A 22,444-nucleotide genomic window follows, 5' to 3' on the forward strand; every position below is an offset into this window, starting at 1 on the left:
GATATAATCTCTCCAGCGTGTCCTGGGTCTGCCCCGGGGCCTCCTCCCGGTGGGACATGCCTGGAACACCTCACCCAGGAGGCGCCCAGGGGGCATCCTTGTCAGATGCCCGAACCACCTCAGCTGGCTCCTTTCGATGTGGAGCAGCAGCTGCTCTACTCTGAGCCCCTCCCGGATGGCCGAACTTCTCACCCTATCTCTAAGGGAGAGGCCAGCCACCCTTCGGAGGAAGCTCATTTCTGCCGCTTGTATCCCCGATCTCGTTCTTTCGGTCACTACCCACAGCTCGTGGCCATAGGTGAGGGTAGGGACGTAGATCGACCGGTAAATTGAGAGCTTCGCTTTTACACTCAGCTCCCTCTTCACCACGACGTGTCATGAACAACATTAGCTAATTTTTATTTACTAACTAATCTTAAAATGACTGTTCAGTAAGGAAATGAAGCCCAACAATCATGTTTTACAGTCCCGTGGTCTCAGCCTCCGATACTTATCAAATCACACAAAGCTCATGTGAAAACAAACAAAAGATTTTCTCTTTCATTTCTGTCAAACAATGCTGTATGAAACATTTCCAGCGGTTGGTGTCATGGTTGCTAGGCAACCTGGGCAACGCGACGGAGGCTAGACCGTCCCATTTCACAAGCCTCGCACTTCCAGCCTTAGCGGTCTTTGAGGATTTCAATTAACAGTAGATATGCAAAGTTATGCTACAATGTTATTGATTAACTCAGTAGTGTATATATAAACTCATTAAAAATACTTCCAGCTGTAACATTAAAATTAAAAAAATGACTCAGTAGTAATGAATGAATATTGTACAGCATATGTGAGCTGGAATGCTGATTCAGCATACAAAGTACAAAGTACACAGGATCTGCGATTCTACTGCCAAGAGCAGAAAATACAAATAAATGTGAAACTTTTCTTTTTTTTTGGTTCATAAATGTTCAGATTATTGACATAATTAAGGATCAGCAGCCTTTTTCAGTAGGGATGGGTATTGATAAGATTTTCACGTTTCCGATTCCATTTTCTATTCTGTTTAACAATTCGATTCTTTATCGATTCTTTTTAAAAAAGGAGATCACTAAGGTCGATTAGCTTAGAACTTTGTTTTATATCTTCTCTTTGAACAAGATAGAAATTTAAGAGTAACATGGCCTTACAAACCTAACAGTGAGATCCAGCCTATGGCTCTTCAATGAGGGTCCCCAGGAAAAAAAATTGTAGATGTAAAATAATAAAATAAATATTCTTCTGTAGCAACAACACAGTATAACATAAATTATTCAGTAGCAATTACACAAGAATATCCAGTAATGTCCCTGCCTACAATTAAACACATTCACTTATCTAAACTCAGGGGCATCTGCTGTGGCAAATGGGTTCAAGCCTTTTACCACAAACTTAGTCACTGCTTGGTGACATTCGTCTATCCTGGCCTGAAAGGAGACGCTACCGGTAGACTGCAGCGAGAACTGCCAGCATCTGAGCCAGACTCTGTCTCTCTCATCATGGTCGCCTAAACGCACAGTAATGGCAGGTTTGTAATAAGGCAGATCACGCTAACATAATATGCACTGTTAGTTGATTATTTACCTGCTGCATTAACGGGAGAGGACGTGCAAACGTTACCGCTGCTGCTGGGTTGAGATCCACGAGTCCGGAGCGGAATTAAAAACACAACATTCATTTGAGGTTATCGCGTGTTTTGTGACCAAATGCTTTTGCATATTCGTAGTGTTTCCTCCCTTAAATGAAATATCTACTTTGCAAGTATTGCAAGTTTCCCCGTTGTCATCCGTTCTCGTAAAGTATAATCAAACTTTTGAGCGTTTGAGCCGCCGTGTTTCCTGCCAGGTAAATGACGCTCCGCAACGTGGTGACGTCATTCGGGGCGACTGGAATCGATAAGGGAAGCGTTTGCAAAAATGGCAAACAATTCCAAGGAATTGAAACAGTGGGAACCGGTTTTCAACAAGAACTGGTTTTCGATACCCATCCATCCATCCATCCATCTTCATCCGCTTTATCCGAGGCCGGGTCGCGGGGGCAGCAGCCTAAGCAAAGAGGCCCAGACCTCCCTCTCCCCAGCCACCTCCTCCAGCTTATCCGGGGGAACACCAAGGCGTTCCCAGGCCAGCCGAGAGATATAATCTCTCCAGCGTGTCCTGGGTCTGCCCCGGGGCCTCCTCCCGGTGGGACATACCTGGAACACCTCACCCAGGAGGCGCCCAGGGGGCATCCTTGTCAGATGCCCGAACCACCTCAGCTGGCTCCTTTCGATGTGGAGCAGCAGCTGCTCTACTCTGAGCCCCTCCCGGATGGCCGAACTTCTCACCCTATCTCTAAGGGAGAGGCCAGCCACCCTTCGGAGGAAGCTCATTTCTGCTGCTTGTATCCGCGATCTCGTTCTTTCGGTCACTACCCACAGCTCGTGGCCATAGGTGAGGGTAGGGACGTAGATCGACCGGTAAATTGAGAGCTTCGCTTTTACACTCAGCTCCCTCTTCACCACGACGGACCGGTGCAGCGTCTCCATTACTGCATCTGCAGCCCTAATCCGTCTGTCGATCTCCGGCTCCCTTCTCCCATCACTCGCGAACAAGACCCCGAGATACTTGAACCCCTCCACTTGGGGCAGGAACTCATCCCCGACCCGGAGTGGGCACTGCACCCTTTTCCGGCTGAGAACCATGGCCTCAGATTTGGAGGTGCTGATCCTCATTCCCGCTGCTTCACACTCGGCTGCGAACCGTTCCAGTGTGAGCTGGAGGCCCTCACCCGATGAAGCCAACAGAACCACATCATCCGCAAAAATCAGAGATGAGATTCTGAGGCCACCAAAGCGAAAGCCCTCCACCACTTGGCTGCACCTAGAAATCCTGTCCATAAAAATTATGAACAGAATCAATGACAAAGGGCAGCCCTGGCGGAGCCCATCACCCACCGGGAACGAGTCCGACTTATTGCCGGCAATGCGAACCAAGCTCTTGAAACGGTTGTATAGGGATCGAATGGCCCGTAGCAATGGGCCAGACACCCCATACTCCCGCAACACCTCCCACAGGACACCCCGAGGGACACGGTCGAATGCCGTCTCCAAGTCCACAAAACACATGTAGACTGGTTGGGCAAACTCCCATGCACCCTCAAGTATCCTGGAGAGGATAAAGAGCTGGTCCAGTGTTCCGCGACCAGGACGAAAACCGCATTGTTCCTCCTGTATCCGAGGTTCGACTAGCAGACGAACTCTCCTTTCCAGCACCCTGGCATAGACTTTCCCAGGGAGGCTGAGGAGTGTGATCCCCCTGTAGTTGGAACACACCCTCCGGTCCCCCTTCTTAAAGATGGGGACCACCACCCCGGTCTGCCAGTCCACAGGTACTGCCCCTGATCTCCACGCAACATTGCAGAGGCGTGTCAACCAGGACAGCCCTACAACGTCCAGAGCCTTCAGGAACTCGGGGCGGACCTCATCAACACCAGGGGCTCTGCCACCAAGGAGTTGTTTAACTGCCTCAGTGACCTCGCCCCCAGAAATTGGCGGGTCATTCCCCTCATCCCCAGACTCTGCTTCCTCCTCGGAAGACGTGTCAGTGGGATTAAGGAGGTCCTCGAAGTATTCCTTCCACTGCCTGACAATTTTCTCAGTCGACGTCAGCAGCGCTCCGCCAGCACTATACACAGTGCAGGTAGAGCACCGCTTTCCCCTCCCTGAGACGCCTGACGGTTTGCCAGAATCTCTTCGAGGCAGTGCGAAAGTCTTTTTCCATGGCCTCTCCGAACTCCTCCCACACCCGAGTTTTTGCTTCAGCCACTGCCCGAGCTGCATTCCGCTTGGCCTGTCGATACCTGTCGGCTGGCTCCGGAGTCCCACAGGCTAACCAAGCCCGATAGGACTCCTTCTTCAGCCTGGTGGCTCCCTTCACCTCTGGTGTCCACCATTTGGTTCGGGGATTACCACCACGGCAGGCACCAACCACCTTGCGGCCGCAGCTCAATGCAGCAGCTTCGGCAATGGAGACGCTGAACATGGTCCATTCAGACTCAATGTCCCCAGTCTCCCTCGGAATGCTGCTGAAGCTCTGCCGGAGGTATGCGTTGAAGATCTCGCGGACTGGGGCCTCTGCTAGACGTTCCCAGCACACCCTCACTACGCGTTTAGGTGCACCAGGTCTGTCCAGCGTCCTCCCCCGCCACCTGATCCAACTCACCACCAGGTGGTGATCAGTTGACAGCTCAGCCCCTCTCTTTACCCGAGTGTCCAGAACATATGATCGCAGGTCTGCAATCGTATCAGGTCTGATACGATTAAAAAATCGATCATCGACCTACGGCCTAGAGCGTCCTGGTGCCACGTGCACTTATGGACACTCTTATGTTTGAACAAGGTGTTCGTTATGGCCAAACTGTGATTAGCACAGAAGTCCAATAACAAAGCACCGCTCGAGTTCAGATCAGGGAGGCCGTTCCTCCCAATCACGCCCCTCCAGGTCTCGCGGTTGTTACCCACGTGACCATTGAAGTCTCCCAGCAGGACAACAGAGTCTCCAGGTGGGGCACCTTCCAGCACCCCCCCCCAGGGACTCTAAGAAGGCTGGGTACTCCGAACTGCCACTTGGCGCATAAGCGCAGATGACAGTCAGGACCCGTTCCCCGACCCTAAGGCGCAGGGAACAAACCCTCTCGTCCACCGGGAAAAACCCCAACGTACCGGTAGCAAGCCGAGGAGATATTAGAATACCCACCCCAGCCCGCCGCCTCTCACCAGGGGCAACTCCAGACTGAGACAGAGTCCAGCCCCTCTCCAGGAGACTGATTCCAGAGCCCAAGCCATGCGTAGAGGTGAGCCCGGCTATATCTAGCCGGTACCTCTCAACCTCACGCACTAACTCAGGCTCCTTCCCCACCAGAGAGGTGACATTCCATGTCCCTATTGCCAGTCTTGGCAGCTGGGGGTCGTCCGCCAGGGCCTCCGCTCCTGGCCGCCACCTGGCACGCAATGCACCCAACCCCTATGGCGCCTCCTGCGGGTGGTGGGCCTGCGGGAGGATGGGCCCATGTCTCCTCTTCGGGCTGTTCCCGGCCGGGCCCCATGGACTAAGGCCCGGCCACCAGACGCTCGCCCTCGAGCACCCTCCCCGGGCCTGGCTCCAGGGCGGGGCCCCGGTAACCCTATCCCGGGCAGGGTAAACTGTTCCCTCGATGTTCTTTTCATAAGGGTCTTTCAATACCCATCCCTATTTTTCAGTCTATATGAAGTTCTAAAGATGGCTCCAGAAATTAGTGATTTGTATTGTCAATTAAGTCGTAGTGACAAAACAATATGACTACAAGAGAAGATTGATAGGGAGGTAACTTGCTATATTTTGACCTTTTCCTTTTATCAGGTTGTCTTCCTCATATTTCTTTAGATAGCTCTTACTTTGGCCTTTCTTCACTAAAGGCCAACTTTAGCTAAGCTGCGTGGGACTTTGGGAAGATTAGTTTTATTTTGTGCTTGCAGGTGATTGCTTAAACATCTGTCTTTGATTGTAGGCTAACTTCAACTAATCAGATTAATGAGCCATAGGACATGGGGCCTGTAAAAATAAAAAATAAACCACACCGTGAGGGGTTTTGAATGCTAGCAAGCAGTTAGTGTAGCTAAGTGCTGTGTAGTAACTATTTTTGCCCTCTGAAAAGATATTGCCAGCAAAAACCACCTCCAGGGAGTTGCCACACACACACACACACACACACACACACACACACACACACACACACACACACACACACACACACACACACACACACACACACCACTTTAAACTTACGGCAACATTATAGATGGCCATGCCCACAGCACGATGATCATTGATTTTCTCTGTAGAGATGGACTTGGTCTCATAGGCGAGGAAGATGCCAAGCAGCAGTAGTAAGCCTTTATAACCATATACCACACCTGCAGATTAATTCGATAATAGCAGTGAGGAGCAATTCAGCTTGTATTTGCTGTTTTGGAATAGGTAATATATGAAACAGATCCAGTATATGGGTCAGTTTTACTATAAGGACTGCAGTTCTGACTGTCTTTTAACTTGGTTGAAATGCACTGCAAGTGCAAGCAACAATTTTGATAAAAAGAAAATTTGAGAGAAATAGTGAAGGCACGTTGAGCTAGTGTTCTGCTCACCAAGCCAGGTGTTCATCTTTTCTGAGTTGCAGTGCTCCAGTAAGGGCTGGATCAAAACATCAAGATCCCCCTTGGGAGCTTCTCTGGTAAATTTCTGCTCCAATAAAAACACAAGAAAAAGAAAAACAGGTAAACACAATAAACACACAGGTCAAGAACCTCACCAGCTACAAATTCAACACCCTAGGATTGTGTAATGTTCTAAAAGCCTAAATGTTTGACTGGAAATGAATGTTTGTTTTAGTTAATGAATGTTTGTCTCGCAAGATTTACATGGCTCATGAAGATTTACTCATTAAAGTGCTCCCTTTTTAGTGCATGACAATTTGAAACATTACCATTGGTCTCAATCAAGGTAGCACTATGTTGTATAAAACAAATTTGCAAGGAAAGAAAAGACGTACGAGTCTTATGAAAACAAAGAAAACAAATGTTTACAACTAAAGCAAAGTTATCTACATGGGTACTCACAAAAAACTGTTACAACTAAACCAAAAATGAAAATGCTCATACCTCCACTGTGATGTGCAAAGGATCAACAATCTGCCAGATCATGAGGGACAGGATGTCGATGCCAAGCAGAACGCCAACAGTCGCATAGAGTTTCCATGGTTCCAGGTGCTGCTGGGAAAGAGAGTAGTGGTGATCACTAAAGCAGGATGATGAGGGATCAGAAAAACACATAAATCCTCTCTTTTTGATTTTGTGAGAGAGGGATTTATGAAGCCATAAGTAGACTAGACCAAACTGGATGTGAAAACAATAATCCATCATTAACTGAGGCCAATTCAATCTACCCTCTAAGCACTTAGTCATGGCAGGGGAAGAGACAAAGGGACCATACTGATGATACTCTTTTTCTTTGTTTTACATTTAGAGCTGTTGAGCTGCCACTACTTGAAATATTATTTACACTTTCTATTAACTTAAAATAGACTCTCACATTTCCATGTATTTCTACAGAATCTAATACAAGCATGTTTGTTTATTAGACGGCAATTGCCAGTGGCCTTCCAGTGTAGAGCATAGTGCAGCTAACTTCTCAGATTAACTCTCCAGGAAATTGAATGCACCACTCCATTAAACCATCCCTAAATCCGTTCAATGGAAACGGATTGTGGTAGTAAGTGTCTGTCCCAGAATTCGTGTCCTATAACCAAATTAACTGTTTTTTGAATAAACCAAGATTGCTCAACCTAACCTTAGTCTTGGATGCGATTTTCTCTCATATAAATGTGATGCTATGAGACAGACCATTTTAAAAACAACAAAAAACAAAACAAAAACAAACAAACAGAATCATGGATGCATTTGGCAGGTCATGCTTATTGGTTTCTCTTCTCCTCGCTGTCTCCTGCCTGCCTGGGCGGAGCTCATTATTGGGCTCCCGCCTTTGGCCCACACACCTGCTCTGATTGCCACTTCCTGCTGCTTATTAGTCCTGTCTCCTTGGCCACTATTTGAGGCCGTGAGCGTCTCATAGCAGAGCTGTTGAACAACCTGAGTTTGTGCAGCCCCATCTTAATCTAATTTTTGGTCGCTGTGTATTTGTGGCTTGTATTAATACTCGTTTCTGTATATAGAAAACGGACCAGGACCAGTTTGTGAACCTTGTTCCTAGATCCCTGAGTGCGGCAGTGTGAGCTGGAGCGTAAGAGGCGAAAGTGTGAGTGGCAGAAGAGGAGTGTGTGTGAGCGGAGGAAGTGTGGACATGAGATTGCTGAAGGAGATGTGTGGATTCCCTTTCCCTCATCCCTCGGAGCCTTGGACCCTCCATCCCATCCCACACCTTGTATATATTCTGAACCTTGGTGAAAATTGTAAATAAACTCGTGAACTCTTGTTTTCAGAGCTGTGTCTGCGCCTGAGTCTGTTCGGTCCATTGTGACATTTTCATTAGAAAATAAAGTTTCATTTTATGAAAAGGTCAAGAAAAGGATGGTATTAATATATATATTTTAAATTAACTGAAGAATAAATCTTGTTCTTTATGTCTACTATGTGTAAGTTATGTTTAGGGTTTCTTCTTCCTATTTCTAAGATTAACTAGTTAAACTTTACTTTGTCTGCAACTACATCCATACTGGGATTTCAGGGGTCTGTACACTATTAATGGGAAAAAAAACAAGCCCAGAATCCTTTCCCTAATCTCTGTTTCTACTATAGTCACAGTATGTGTGTTATTTAAAAGTCACACTTTTAAATAACACACAATATTTTCTCTTTAATAACTGAGCAGCAATATAATATTAAACACACTTGTTATTTCAGCCTTTATTTGGGGGGGGGGGGGGGGGGGGGGTAATGGTAATGTTAATGGTAATTAGTCCCATGGAAACATTGCTAGCTTACTTCTTCCACACTATTATTTCAATTCCTGCAGTCAGAATCGCTTTGCTTTCTTTGCCTTGGCAATGCAGACTTTTCCACTTTCTCAGCTTAAACTGGAGACAAATATGTTTCCAGAGATATAGAGATTTAGAGAAGTGGTGTGACGGTATGCAGACAATATAACGATTGCAGGAAGGGAACATGTGCTTGTGGACTTGCAATGAATCTGATTAACTAAAAAGACATATGGTGGTTAAGAACAAATTTAGGTGGTGTTATGAGTCTGACAGTTTTACCCTGAATGTTTCCATGCGCAAATGAGTAAATCTTGTGCAAATTGTGCGGTTACAGCCAAGATTTGTGGTCAACAGGCAGCTTCCCATTTGACTTTACAGTAGAACACTGGAATGCTCTTAGTATTGTACAAGTGTATTTAGTTTTTCAACAAACTGCATAAAGTCCCATAATTCAAATTCAAAGAGCTGTCAAATGTAAAGTTTCAACTCCCTGTCTCATTTACCTTCTTCTTATCCTTCTTTTCATCCTTCTTTGTGAAGACAGTGTGAACCCACCAGATCTTGGTGAACATGCTGCCATATGCAAGACTGAAACCCAGGCCAAGCAGCCACAGGCGAAACTAGTGGAGAAGAAGAGACATGAAAGGTTTTAAGATTACATTGATTAATATATCAAGTAGATGAATCAAATAAGCTCTTCAGTCATTCTTCATCATTAAGCCCTGTTTGAGTTTGAAATGACAAAAACCCTCTGTGAGGCTGTCAATCCTGTACACAACCCTCTGTGATAGAGCAGTGGTGACCTGCCTGCTATGGGCAGAATAAGTCAGACAACTGACATCACAAGGAAGAGTAAAAGTTTAAGTCAAAGTCTCATCAGGGAGGAAGGAGTAACAATGTTTTACTATAGGATAATATCTGTTTTTCATTCCACTTAAAGAAATCTGAAATAGTTTGAAGACTTCAAAATACAGAACAATTAGTTGCTTTATCTTTTTGTCCCGTTGATACAGAATTTGTCAAGGCCAATTCATTTATACAACAACCAGCCAAGTAGGGCTGGGCTATATCATACCGTTCATGGTAATACCGGTGTAATTTTGGGCAACGATAGGAAAATGAAATATCGCGATAGAATATGGGTAAAACACACAAGAGCAGTGCCTTTGTTTACATACGCACATGGCGGCGACGCAGAATCAGGAGAGCGAAAGTGGATCGTTAAATGAAACGGATGAAGCAGAACTGGTTTGTAAAAATGCTGCAACTTCAGTGGTGTGGAACTGGTTTAGCCTTTGTCCGTCAGATACACAACAAAGCACTATTTTTGGTAGAGCATGCTAGCGGGCCGTCGTTATTACTGTGTTGTTTGGAAAATACGGCATACTTAAAATCGATCCTTTGATTTTTCTGAAAATCGACAGTGCCCCTTATAATCCCATGTGCCTTATGTATGAATTCTGGTTGTGTTTACTGACCTGGAAACTATTTTATGTACACGGCGCTTGAAAATCTGTCAAATGTTTTAGTACGACTTTGCTGAGCTACGAAGCCGCACCGCTTGATGGATTGTCGGAGCATCACGGCTATCGTAGGCGGAGCCTCGCGGAGTGATACGTACTGTGCTTCAACATAATGTTACCGTATTGTGTGTGTATAACCTCTTTTTAAGTTTTGTGGATATTTTACATGGTTATGCTGAGGATGTGTCGGCCAGTTTCCACTGGAAATGCCTTTTGGTTAAACTGTCAGCAAGGAATTTGCATTTGCACTGTTACATTTTATATAACTTTAATGCACATAAAAAACAGCTGCTTGTTTAAGTGAAAATACATTGATGGGTTTTTTTGCACTAATAAAGTTGTGGAGTTGTAAAGTAATTTTTCTAGTGCCAATTATATCGTCAGTTATATCATTATCGCAAATTTTCAAATGTATATCGTGATAAATATTTTTGGTCATATCGCCCTGCTCTACTTCCAAGTCTAACTGGTGTCATGATCTGGGTATGCTATTTTTTTTCTGTTCCTCTCTCACTTCTTATGAGAATCTTTCACTTTTTAGGTGGAGTTCTGGGTTCCTAGGGTCAACCTATTGGCCGAATCCTTCTGCTTGAGTTGTCCTCCCACCTGCTCTGAATAACCTCATCAAGCCCTGGATGGTACAGGAGGGCACCACCATATTGTCTTAGCCGTCATAGTTGTGTCTCTCCTAGCTACTTCTGCTTCAGTTTCCCATTGACAAACTTACTGTTACTCTGTCTGCCTTCTGATTAGGGGTGGGCGATATAAACGATATACGATAGAAACGATATAAATTTGGCCAACGATAGAGATTTTGACTATATCGCTCCATCGCGATAGCGCATGTTGATGATGTCATCAAGCTGCGCCTGTTTGGTCGAAAGCATCGCAGCGGTTACAACCATTATCATCTGCAAATTATGCCAGTCGACAGTCATAGCAAAGAGATGAAGCACTTTAGAAATATGGGAAAGCCAAAAACTGCGCTTCCTCCACTTCCGTAACATTGATTCATTAATGTTGAATTCTCTTGCAGCTGCTCTATTCCCATGTTGTTGCAGTATATTAATAACTAACCTTGTATTGTGGATGAATAATCTCAGTTGTTCTCCTGACTGACGTTTGGCCCGTGTATAGCATCCTGCTATGCGATTGCATTTGTCCCTGACCACCAGAATCCCTCACGTTAACTTTTATCGAGTGGAAAAAAAATTGGCGTTCATCCTCCAGCTTCACTGTGCTAATGTTATGCTAACATAGCTGTGTCGCTAGCAATCACGTAGCACAACATTATATACCAGGTAGTCGAACTTCAGTAACCCTGCAAACGCCACTGCTGTTTAGTTTTCTGTCTTCATTTATATTGGAAGTGGTAGCAGAGCTGTACGTTTTAATTAGTTTCAGAAATCTCTCAGTCAGAACATGGTATGTCATGTTTCGGTGGAAACTAGCGAGCTAACTTCCTGTTAACTTCTAACTCCATTTTTAAGTCTCAGTGTTCGTTTGACTTTGGGACTTGAAGCGGAAGGAGTTTTGGACCCAGATTACTCCGCGAAGCTCCTCACTACGGCAGCCGTAATGCTCTGACAATCCATCAAGCAGTGCGGCTTACCAAAGTTGTATTAGAACATTTTTTAACAGATTTTAACAGATTGGTTCGAGGTCAGTAAGCACAACCAAAATTCATACATAAGGCACACTCTCGATTTTTGAGAAAATTAAAGGATTTTAAGTGTGGAAAATACGTTATACAGAAGAAAATAATATATCGCGATATATATCGTTACCGCACATGCTTCAAATTATCCCGTGATATGGATTTTAGGCCATATCGCCCAGCCCTACTTCTGATTGTCAGCCTATGCCTTACCATGCTAACCTGCTCTGCTCCACTCCTGCTGTCCTGTGTTATCCACCTGCCACTCATTTTCTGAATTTTGTAGTTGCCGTTCAGTAAAGAACGATAATTCTAATTAGCACTAGGAAATTAATCATCAGTGTTAAAAGTCTTTAGCTAAATCATTGTGTTAGATGCAACTTTAAAAGTGTACCTGGCAGATGATAGGAAACTGCTTCCTGTGGACATGAAGGCCATCAATACCCAGAGGAAAGACAGCAGCCAGAGACATCATGCAGCCTACTGCTGTCATGTTGTTAAGGTAGGGCTGAGAGTTCTGAATGTACCTGGAGCAACAGCACCAACAGTTATTTTAAAGAAGCAAGTAGAAACATAGTGTATGTATTGGGATGATTACTTTTAAAATGCATTTCACCACAAACCAAAGAATGCATGGCCTTCAGTGGAATTTGTGATGTATTCCACTAGAATACTCATAGTCAATAAAAAGTGAACCCTCTGGTGCTTTGAGCAGTAACGAAACCTCATAAAGGTTTGAACTAAATGCTGACACAGACAGCGAAAATGATTCTTTGCAACACAATGCACACTGTCTCCAATGATGTTACCCTTTCTATGACTACTTGTAGAGTACTTATAGAATATTCTATGATATGACATTTAATTTGTGTCATATCATAGAATATTAACAAAAGATTTAGCTGATTTATTTTTACTGCAGCTCAAAACAAAGTAACTCTCAGTCAGTCCTTGTTTACTTGTTTCAAATGACTCAAAAAGCTTTCTAAATGTTTTGGTTCTTCCTCAGCATCACCATTTCTGCATAGCTCTTGCGTGGGTAGTATCTCGCCTCTTGCATAACAAAAAATGTATTTGCTCTATTGTTTATATAATTAGTACAAAGTGAAAGTAGAGTTGAGTTTTTGTACCTGACGTTGCTGTTGTAAATATTGAAAGTGAGGCAGACAATTCCCAGAAGGATTCCCAACCCAGCAAAGACAGACACAGACACAAAGAGCTTCTGAGACAGGTAGCGAAACTCTTCAATGACCACTGTCTGGTCTGCAGGAGGTCCAGAGCCTAACAGACACACAAAACATGAAGGTTAAGAACACTTTAGGCAACAAAGGACATGAGCAAGTGGGATCAAGGGGAAACTAATTAGCAGAGCAGAAATGCTAAATGCATGCCAGTGTTTGGTCTCCTGTCAGTTTAGTGTCTAGCAAAGCCCATCCTCCAAGAGCCATTAATGTTAGTAGTGAGTCACACACAGCCACATAATATGTGGCCCCATTGGCAAGGTTAATTTACCATTCACATTGCAACCAGCACTAATAGGTACAGAAATGCAGCTCTGGACTAAATGTCTGGATTATTTTTTTATTAACTGATTTCCACGTTGTTCATGAGTCCTTTCCCAGATTTGCAAAGTAACATTATGAATCCAATTCACCTGATTTGGTCCAAATCACAGTAACAAAAGATGCACTGGAAAGGTAATAACAAGACAACCCCTCGAAAACAGAATAGTTTTTTCACATGTTACTAGTTAGTATAGTAGAATGTTATTAGAAAAATATAACAACAGCAAATAAGGACTGTTTGCACCTTATGGCTACAAGTCACAAGAATAGGCTGGTTTTAAATGACAACTGGCAATGATAAAGCATTGTTGGAAAGTTTTGTTTGACTCGGACCTAATATTTAGCATGAAGGGGTTTTTTTGGCTTTCAGGACTTTCAAAGGTTCAGAGTACCCCTGCTATCAGCTGCAGCCAGGGAATCGCTACTGGAAACAGATTTATTGAAATTGTCAGACGTAGGTAGACTTATCAGCAACTGAAAAGTTAACCAACCCGGTGGAGACCTCCAGAGATACATATAAATATACATTTTTAATTGTAGTTATTGTCACAGTCCTGAGTTTTGACCTATTGTTTTGAGTTTGTTTGGGCATTTTGTATTACGTGTTTTGCATTGTTTGGTCTTGTTCATGTTTTAGGGAATTAGGGGATTATTATGTTCAGTTTTGAGAGCCCTGGTGCTAGTTCTTAGTTCTTTGAGTTTTGTTCCGTTTCATGTTCTGTTTGTCCCACTCTCTTTCTGTGTCCGTGTGTCTGTGTTTCTGTGTCTGTCCCGTTCTCTCTCCTTGTGTCCCTCATGCTCGTTTTGTGTCCCTGATTCCACACTGCTCATTGGAAGCACCTGCTGCACCGGCTCCAAAGATGTTCCTTCTTCGAGGTGGAAACGGGGTTCTCATTGTCAGCAATCCTTTCCTCAGCAAGAGACAGTTTTTCTGCCTGAGCCTGCGTCAGCTTTGTTTCTGAGCTGGTTAACTAAAGAACCATTTTTTCTGTCCCTAAGTTGGCTAGTTCTTCTCTGCCAGTACAGACAAGGAATATGAACTATGGACTGTGGCCAGGATGTGGTCCCTGGTTCAGCTGCAGGGGAGAGGTGGAAGAGTGAGCTCAAGAGGCGGTGCCAGGCAGGTGAGTGGACAGGTTGTGGTGATGCGCTGACAAGCTCTCTACTGTTTTAGTGACGCTGGAGTGGAGAGGAAGGAGGCTTCAGACGTGTGCTGGGGAGGAGCAGTAGTGGGACATGCATGTTTGTCAAACCTGTGGAAATACACTGCTGTGTGGCAAAAAGGAATAAAGAGACATTCCGTGCACACTGTGTGTGTGGGGTCTGGTCTTTCCACAAGCTGGAAGTCTTCCACAAGTCTTTCCACATGCCTTCAAGCTGGGCAATAAACAAATGTGTGAAAAAGTGTAATATTATTCAACTGTAACCACTGTTGCTACCATGATATTACTTGCATATTAAGGGGTTTTTACTTTGGTAATTGAGTGGTAATAACTTACTTGCTTCTTAAGACTTAGTGACTACACCCTGATATGATGTAAGAATGCAATCAAACTGTTAACAAAGTGTGATTTTTAGGACACAAAATCCTAACATTAGCTGGTGTAATGCTAGCTCTCATAGCATGTCTATTCTGGTGACAATAAATAATTGCAACATCATCAGGAATAAATAGGTATGTTTATGTGTTTCTGTGTGTTCGAGTTTTGACTTGAGTTCACGAGATGAGGCTTGCGGTGAGGAGGATGAGGATGACATTTTATTAAGGTGCTGCTGGTGTTGTGTCTTTCCTTTGCGTTTTTTGTTTTCATATTTTTTTGGTTAAAACAGACATTTCACATCAGCGCCTATAATATCTTTTCTCTTCCACCTTTGGTGATATTTGCATGGGGCGATCTCTTGTCACATAAGTAAAATGCAATTAGTCAAAACAGAGATGTCGCTCGCTGACACTGTATTCAAATATAGCTACTGTGTTTGTGTGTGTGTGTGTGTGTGTGTATATACACTTTAAGAAACTGTCTGCCACATTAGCATTTTACATTGTAAGCACTGCTTCATTTTAGCTCTGTTTTCGTGTTAAAGTTTTAGGAAGCATTTTTCACCCTCTGTGCAATGCCTTGTAAATACACATTCTGCAGTAAAAAGACTAAACTGTAGGGAGCCAGGATCATAACTCATAAAGACTATGCACTGTGCAAGTGAGTGGGTGTGTTTGCTGAAGGGAGATAATCTACCTGTGTGTGTGTGTGTGTGTGTGTGTGTGTGTGTGTGTGTGTGTGTGTGTGTGTCCTTTGGGAAATGTGTTCTCCTACATTAAGACCTCTCCCTGCCCCTTGATGGTAGAATCAGGATAGTATGTTACCATGACAATTGGCTCCATAACGGTTACAATTACATTATGTGAGAAAGCCAGTGATTGTCAAAGAGACTGAAAGAATGAAGAGGAAGTATGGAGATGAACAAACACTTGAAAATAAAAGTGAGAGAGAGAAGAGAGAAAAATGACAGGTTAGACAGATTTATATAGATAAGAAACTAATGAATCAGGATGGATTATGAAGAAAGAATTTGCAGAAGAAAGAGACAAACATGAGGAACAAGGGGAAAACCTGTATGTCTCGTACAATACCCATTGCTGGAACACAAAGACACGTAAGAACCAATCTACAACAAACTCACAGTAAGGAGGCCTAATTCTGTCATGTCACCACCACAGCTACCTTTGGCACCAACCAATTATAAGGACAGGACGGACAGCAAGGGAAGGAGAGCAACTAGACATGTCCCTTAGGGTGACTGCCCATCATGACTGCATTACGTAACAAGTCCACTTGCTGAAAGCATCTGGCAACTTACAGATGTCCCTCACTTGAATATGCATGACTGCAAAAATACAACATATACAACAAGCCCTCCCTTGAAGGTTTGTCATACCAGAGAGAGGCCACTTGGATGACCTTGTTGTCTAAAAGTTACACTTTACACCCTAAGGAGCTACGAATGACACTGAGCACATTTATTATTCATGACTAGGGATGGGTATCATTTAGGTTTTATCCGATACCAGTACCAAACCGGTACTTTTGAAACGGTGCCGGTGCTTAAACGGTGCTCGAACCGGTGCTCGAACCGGTGCTTAAAGAATGGAGAACACACACTTTGTCCAAAAACCTCTCATGTTTAGCTGTTTTTTTGTAAAAAGATAACAATGTTTGCCTTTTCTGCAGCTATAGAACATATATGGTATCACTCTTGGCTGGAAGCAGTGCTTAATCAATGGAAAAAACACCAATTTTGTCTAAAAACCTCTCATGTTTAGCTGTTTTCCACTTTTTCTTTGGTCATTTTAGCCTTTTTGGCCAGGGTGAAGGAAGTATCTGCCATCAAACAAGAAGACAGCCGCATGTAACTACGATGGTGTTTGCTAGTTCACCTTACGTGCATTAATGTAATAACGTGGTTAGCCTACTCAACGTAAATTACACACGAACAACATTAAGCTACTCACGCAGAGAAAAACGGCTGCTGCTGCCATCATCATCCTCATCATTTCTGCTACACTGGCAGGGCTAGGGGCCAGGACTCTACTCTTCAGGTTCTTGGGGGATGTTGCTAACTCCGGGTCCGATAACAGGCAACACACCCGCAGTAGATGTGCACGTTGTGAGGTCTCGCAGCAAGCTATGGAATACTGTGCATTTCTCGGCTTTTAAAAAAACGCTATGCGTCACCAGGTGTTTAATCAGATTCGAGGTGTTACCTCCTTTGCACAGCATCACCTTAAAGCACTTGTTGCAGGCTGCTGAGTTTGCATCTTTTGCTGTGAAGTACAGCCAGACTTTTTAATCTGTAGCTCTGCTCTAAAAGAACGTATGTACCTGGGCCCGCCTACTATCCTCAGAAAGGTAAAATGATTGGCTAGAATCCAAAGTGTATGACTCTCAGGAAAAAAAGCACCGAAATAAAGCACCGAAATGTGCTCTGCTTTTCGGTCTGGTTACTACCGTTTATGTCAGAACCGGTCCCATAATGGCACCGGATACCGGTACCCATCCCTATTCATGACTGATAGCAAATTAGCCCCCATTATAATTCACCTTGTTTGGAAGAAAACGATCTCAAGAGATGACAAAGAAAGTAGGTAGGTGAAACATATCTGTGTTCAAAACAACATTAGAGGTGTAACTTCCATCTCCCTCATGAATGCAATGTGCATGCTCTTCCATTTTGTATGGCAATAGCAAACTGCATCCCCCTTTGGTGTTAGTGCACATAACTGGGCATGTGCTGTCACCTCCATTTCAGCTGTCAGTTTTAGTGGTACGCAGTGCTGTAGGTAATCTTTTTTGTTGTTATTGTTATTTTCCAATATGAAAAGATATTCACCACTTATAAAAACAAAACTGTAACAAGTTCCAGATAAATGTTTGGTTTTATGTGTTACTAAATAAATTTAGTATCAGGCACATTCTGCAGCTAATTTGGTTAATTGGGTTCAGGTCAGTAAGATGATTGGGTAATAAAAGAGCATCTTACAAAGGCAGTGTTTCAGAAGAAACAAAGGTTAGCTAGACTGCAAAAAACGTGTCTACAAATTGTGGAACAGTTTCAGAATAATGCTCCACAATGTAATACTCTAAAGACTATCAATATGTCATCATCCACAGTAAATAATATTAAAATTCACCAATCTGGAGAATCCTCTTTGTGAAAGGGACAAGGCTGAAAATCAGTATTGGAGGCTCATTATCATCAGGACCTCTGGTGGCACTGCACCAAAAGCAAGCATTGTGGGGAATTAGGGTGGTAAATATAGTAAATATGATACATAAACCTCAATTTTTAAATAATGTTTAACCTCCTAACACCTGAACTCTTCCAGAGCATGCATTTTTAATTTAATATTAATTTAATATTTAATATTTGGGCATATTGGGGCCCGATGAATGTAAAAACAAAGAATTATCAAATGTTTTTTTTTTTTTACCTGATTTTTGTTTCTAAGAAAAATGAGAGCCACAAATGAGGATATTTGTTAGAATTTTGATAGAACAGTGGCAGTATAACATCCTCATAAGTGGATATCAGGCCCTTGTAGGCAAGGCAAGGCAAGGCAAGGCAAATTTATTTGTATAGCACAATTCAACAACAAGGTGATTCAAAGTGCTTTACAGAGACATTAGAAACAAAAACAAATAAAAAGTATGATTTAAAATTGATTAAAACAAGCAAACAAACAAACTAACTAAACACACACATTTCACACCTGTTCGCGCGATCTGAACCCTTATCGTAAGGGGAGCTACCAGTCCTTCTGTGGACGAGTTACTTTCTATTTTAAATTCCCTGAATTTAAAATACTCTCTAGACCCAGTCTAGACCCAGCTGGGGAGCTACCCAGAGCTCTAATCCCACTTAACAAACAAACAAACAAACAAAACAGTATATAAAATCAAAACAGATAAAATCAGAAATAGATAAGATCAGTAGTTAGTGTAAGTTTTGAAATTTAAGCTTAAAAGTGTGGATTTGGTGCTTTATTCAAATGCAGCTGAGAATAGGTGAGTCTTCAACCTGGATTTAAATAAACTGAGTGTTTCAGCTGATCTGAGGCTTTCTGGGAGTTTGTTCCAGATATAAGGAGCATAAAAGCTGAATGCAGCTTCTCCGTGTCTGGTTCTGACTCCGGGAACTGATAAAAGACCGGATCCAGATGACCTGAGGGATCTGGAAGGTTCATACTGCGTCAGGAGGTCACTGATGTATTTTGGTCCTAAACCATTCAGAGCTTTATAGACCAGCATCAGAACTTTAAAGTCTATCCTCTGACGGACAGGCAGCCAGTGTAAAGACCTCAGAGCTGGACTGATGTGGTCCACTTTTTTGGTCTTAGTGAGGACTCGAGCAGCAGAGTTCTGAATGAGCTGTAGTTGTCTGACTGATTTTTTAGGTAGACCTGTAAAGATGCTGTTACAGTAATCAAGCCTACTAAAAATGAATGCATGGACTAGTTTTTCCAGGTCCTGTTGAGACTAGAGATGGACCGATCCGATATTACGTATCGGTATCGGTCCGATACTGACCTAAATTACTGGATCGGATATCGGAGAAAAATAAAAAATGTAATCCGATCCATTAAATATCACGAAAGCACCTCACAAAACTTGCAACACGCCGTAACTCACCTCAGAACGTTAGCACGTTGGAGCAGTATGCATCACGTGATAGAGCGGCTGTGGCATGCGGGACCTGTCGGTGGTCTGGATAGCATTTGGAGCTTCGCTAGCAACCCGGCATTTCATCTCCGATAAAGTTATCCCCGAGAGAAGTACAGCAAGTGTGTAAGTCCATCTCTGAATGTTTGTAAAGCATTCCTGCGTTAAGCTTAACAAACGACTGCCTCTTCTTGCTGCTACTTCAATCATGAAACTGCTTAACGATCAGCTGATCGGCTTTTCTGTCGGGCAGTACGTCTCTCTTGTTTGCTTTTGGCCCACTTTGCACCAGAAAGAGGAAACCAGCGGCTGAACAACAGCAGCACGTTTAAGCTTGATCAGCTATTGTTAGAATTTATTTAATATTACTTTCTACTCGAGGATCTTTTTCTACGTAGCTGACGGCTGGTAACTGTGCAGGGGCGGATCTAGCAAAGTTTAGCCAGGGGGGCCGATAGGGCATTAACAGGGAAAAGGGGGCACAAAGACATACTTTTCTTTCTTATTCTCATTTAAAATGTCTAGCTTTAAATAAATAATTATCTGACACCCAAAGTTTTAATTTGATGCAAAATGAATAGAAGTCCATTACTGTATATAGTAACTATTAAGTCTAATATATATATATATATATATATATACCCTAGTAAGCTATAGTACTTTTTCCTTTGTGAAGGTACCATCTGTGCAGTCTGCAATTTTGTTGAAGAAAGATGTTGAATCTATTTAATATTTCTTGAAAAATAATTGATTTCTGTGCATTTTTTTTCCCACACTGCATCAAATTAAGGTTGATTACGTCGATTAAGCATCATGAGGTGGCGCGTGAGGGGTGGTTCCCTATTTTTTATTTATTTATTTTTGTTGTTGCTGGGAGTTGGAACCCTATTAGTTAGGTTGCTTAATATATATGCTAAGTACTCTTTAAAATACCAGAATAGGGAGGATGGTGTAGGTTTAAGTTTATTAGATTGATCAGTATTGCTGAACTATGAAATATTTTTTTTGGATACAGGTATAACAGAATAGCTTTAGTGTAGTTGTTGTTTTAAACTTGAGTATGAACTTATACAAAATGCAGCAAGATATTTAAAAAACAGTTTTGTTGATTAAAAAACACTATATCGGATTCATATCGGTATCGGCAGATATCCAAATTTATGATATCGGTATCGGTATCGGACATAAAAAAGTGGTATCGTGCCATCTCTAGTTGAGACATCAGATCTTTTATCCTTGAAATATTCTTGAGGTGATAGTAAGCTGATTTTGTTATTGTCTTAATGTGTTTTTCTAAGTTTAGGTCTGCATCCATCACTACACCCAAATTTCTCGCCTGGTTTGTGGTTTTTAGATGTATGGATTGAAGTTCTCTAGTGACCTGTAATCGTTTTTCTTTGGCGCCAAAGACTATTACCTCAGTTTTGTTTTTGTTTAGTTGGAGAAAATTGTGGCACAACCAGTCATTAATTTCCTCAATGCATTTACCAAGAGCCTGTACAGGGCCTCGGTCTCCTGGTGACATTGTGATATATATTTGTGTGTCATCTGCATAGCTGTGGTAGTTTATTTTGTTGTTCTTTATAATCTGTGCCAGTGGGAGCATGTAAATGTTAAACAGAGGGGGTCCCAAGATGGAACCTTGGGGAACTCCACATGTGATACTTGTCTGCTCGGATGTGAAGTTACCTATTGATACAAAGTATTTCCTGTTTTCTACGTATGTTTTGAACCAGTTTAGTACAGTTCCTGAAAGACCTGTCCAGTTCTCCAGTCGTTTGAGTAATATGTTGTGGTCAACTGTATCAAATGCTGCACTGAGATCCAGTAAAACTAAGACTGACATTTTTCCACTGTCTGTATTCAGACATATGTCATTAAACACTTTGGTCAGAGCGGTTTCAGTGCTGTGGTTCTGTCTAAAACCTGACTGGAAGGCATCATAGCAGTTATTCTGTTTTAAGAAGTAATTGAGCTGTTGAGAAACTGCTTTTTCAATGATCTTACTTAAAACTGGGAGATTTGAGATCGGCCTGTAGTTTTTCATTTGTGTCTTGTCAAGATTGTCCTTTTTCAGTATAGGTTTGATTACAGCAGTTTTTAGTGGTTCTGGAAACACACCTGATAATAAAGAAAAGTTGACGATCTGTAACAGGTCTGACTCTAAAGTCTTTGAGACCTTTTTGAAAAAAACTTGTTGGCAGGACATCTAAACAGCAGGAGGAGGAGTTCAGTTGACCTAAGATGTCCTCCAGGTCTTTGCTGTTAATAGGTTGAAACTGTTTCATGGTGTTTAAACAGTTTTTCGGTGGACACAGTACATATCCTGGATCTGCTGTTGATGTACCAACTGCTTGTCTAATCTTTTGGATTTTGTCTGTGAAGAATTTGGCAAAGTCATTGCAGGCCATGGTTGAATGAAGTTCAGCTGCCACTGGCACAGGAGGGTTTGTTAGCCTGTCAACTATAGAAAATAAGACCCGAGCATTATGGCTGTTTTTAGTGATGATGTCAGAGAAGTAGGACCTCCTTGCACTCCTCAGTTGTAAATTATAATTGTGAAGTTTCTCTTTATAGATGTCATAATGAACCTGGAGGTTTGTTTTTCTCCATCTGCGCTCAGCTTTCCTACACTCTCTTTTTTCGTTTTTCACTAGTGTGGAGTTTCTCCATGGAGACTTTTTCCTTCCAGAGATAACCTTCACCTTAATGGGAGCAATAGTGTCCATTACATTTAACATTTTTTGCATTAAAGCTATTGACGAGCTCATTGACTGAACCTTTGGACAGGTCAGGTGTTAATGGGAAGACCTGGTTAAAAATTGCACTACTGTCTTCAGTTATACACCGTTTTGTGATCACTGCTGTTGATATATTTATGTGGGCTGAGATTTTACTTTCAAAGAAAACACAGTAATGATCAGATAAGCCCACATCAGACACAGTAACCTT

At 42.7% G+C, this 22,444-nt stretch overlaps 1 protein-coding gene across 5 annotated transcripts in view; it reads right to left on the minus strand.

The window, feature by feature from the left end:
- The window catches only part of gabbr1b (gamma-aminobutyric acid (GABA) B receptor, 1b), a 131,694-nt gene that overhangs the window by 36,142 nt on the left and 73,108 nt on the right, over positions 1–22,444 (minus strand). For 4 of the 5 annotated variants that reach the window (XM_082520669.1, XM_082520668.1, XM_082520670.1 and 1 more), the window contains 6 exons: positions 12,840–12,990; positions 12,104–12,236; positions 9,033–9,149; positions 6,695–6,805; positions 6,182–6,275; positions 5,823–5,950 (listed from right to left, as the gene is read on the minus strand). In XM_082520669.1, the coding sequence (XP_082376795.1) occupies positions 5,823–5,950; positions 6,182–6,275; positions 6,695–6,805; positions 9,033–9,149; positions 12,104–12,236; positions 12,840–12,990 (734 nt within the window). The remainder of the gene's footprint in view (positions 1–5,822; positions 5,951–6,181; positions 6,276–6,694; positions 6,806–9,032; positions 9,150–12,103; positions 12,237–12,839; positions 12,991–22,444) is intronic. The other variant, XM_082520667.1, reaches the window with a different exon arrangement.

Source organism: Aulonocara stuartgranti, assembly GCF_965226115.1.
Source record: "Aulonocara stuartgranti genome assembly, chromosome: 22".
Taxonomy (NCBI): Eukaryota; Metazoa; Chordata; class Actinopteri; order Cichliformes; family Cichlidae; genus Aulonocara; species Aulonocara stuartgranti.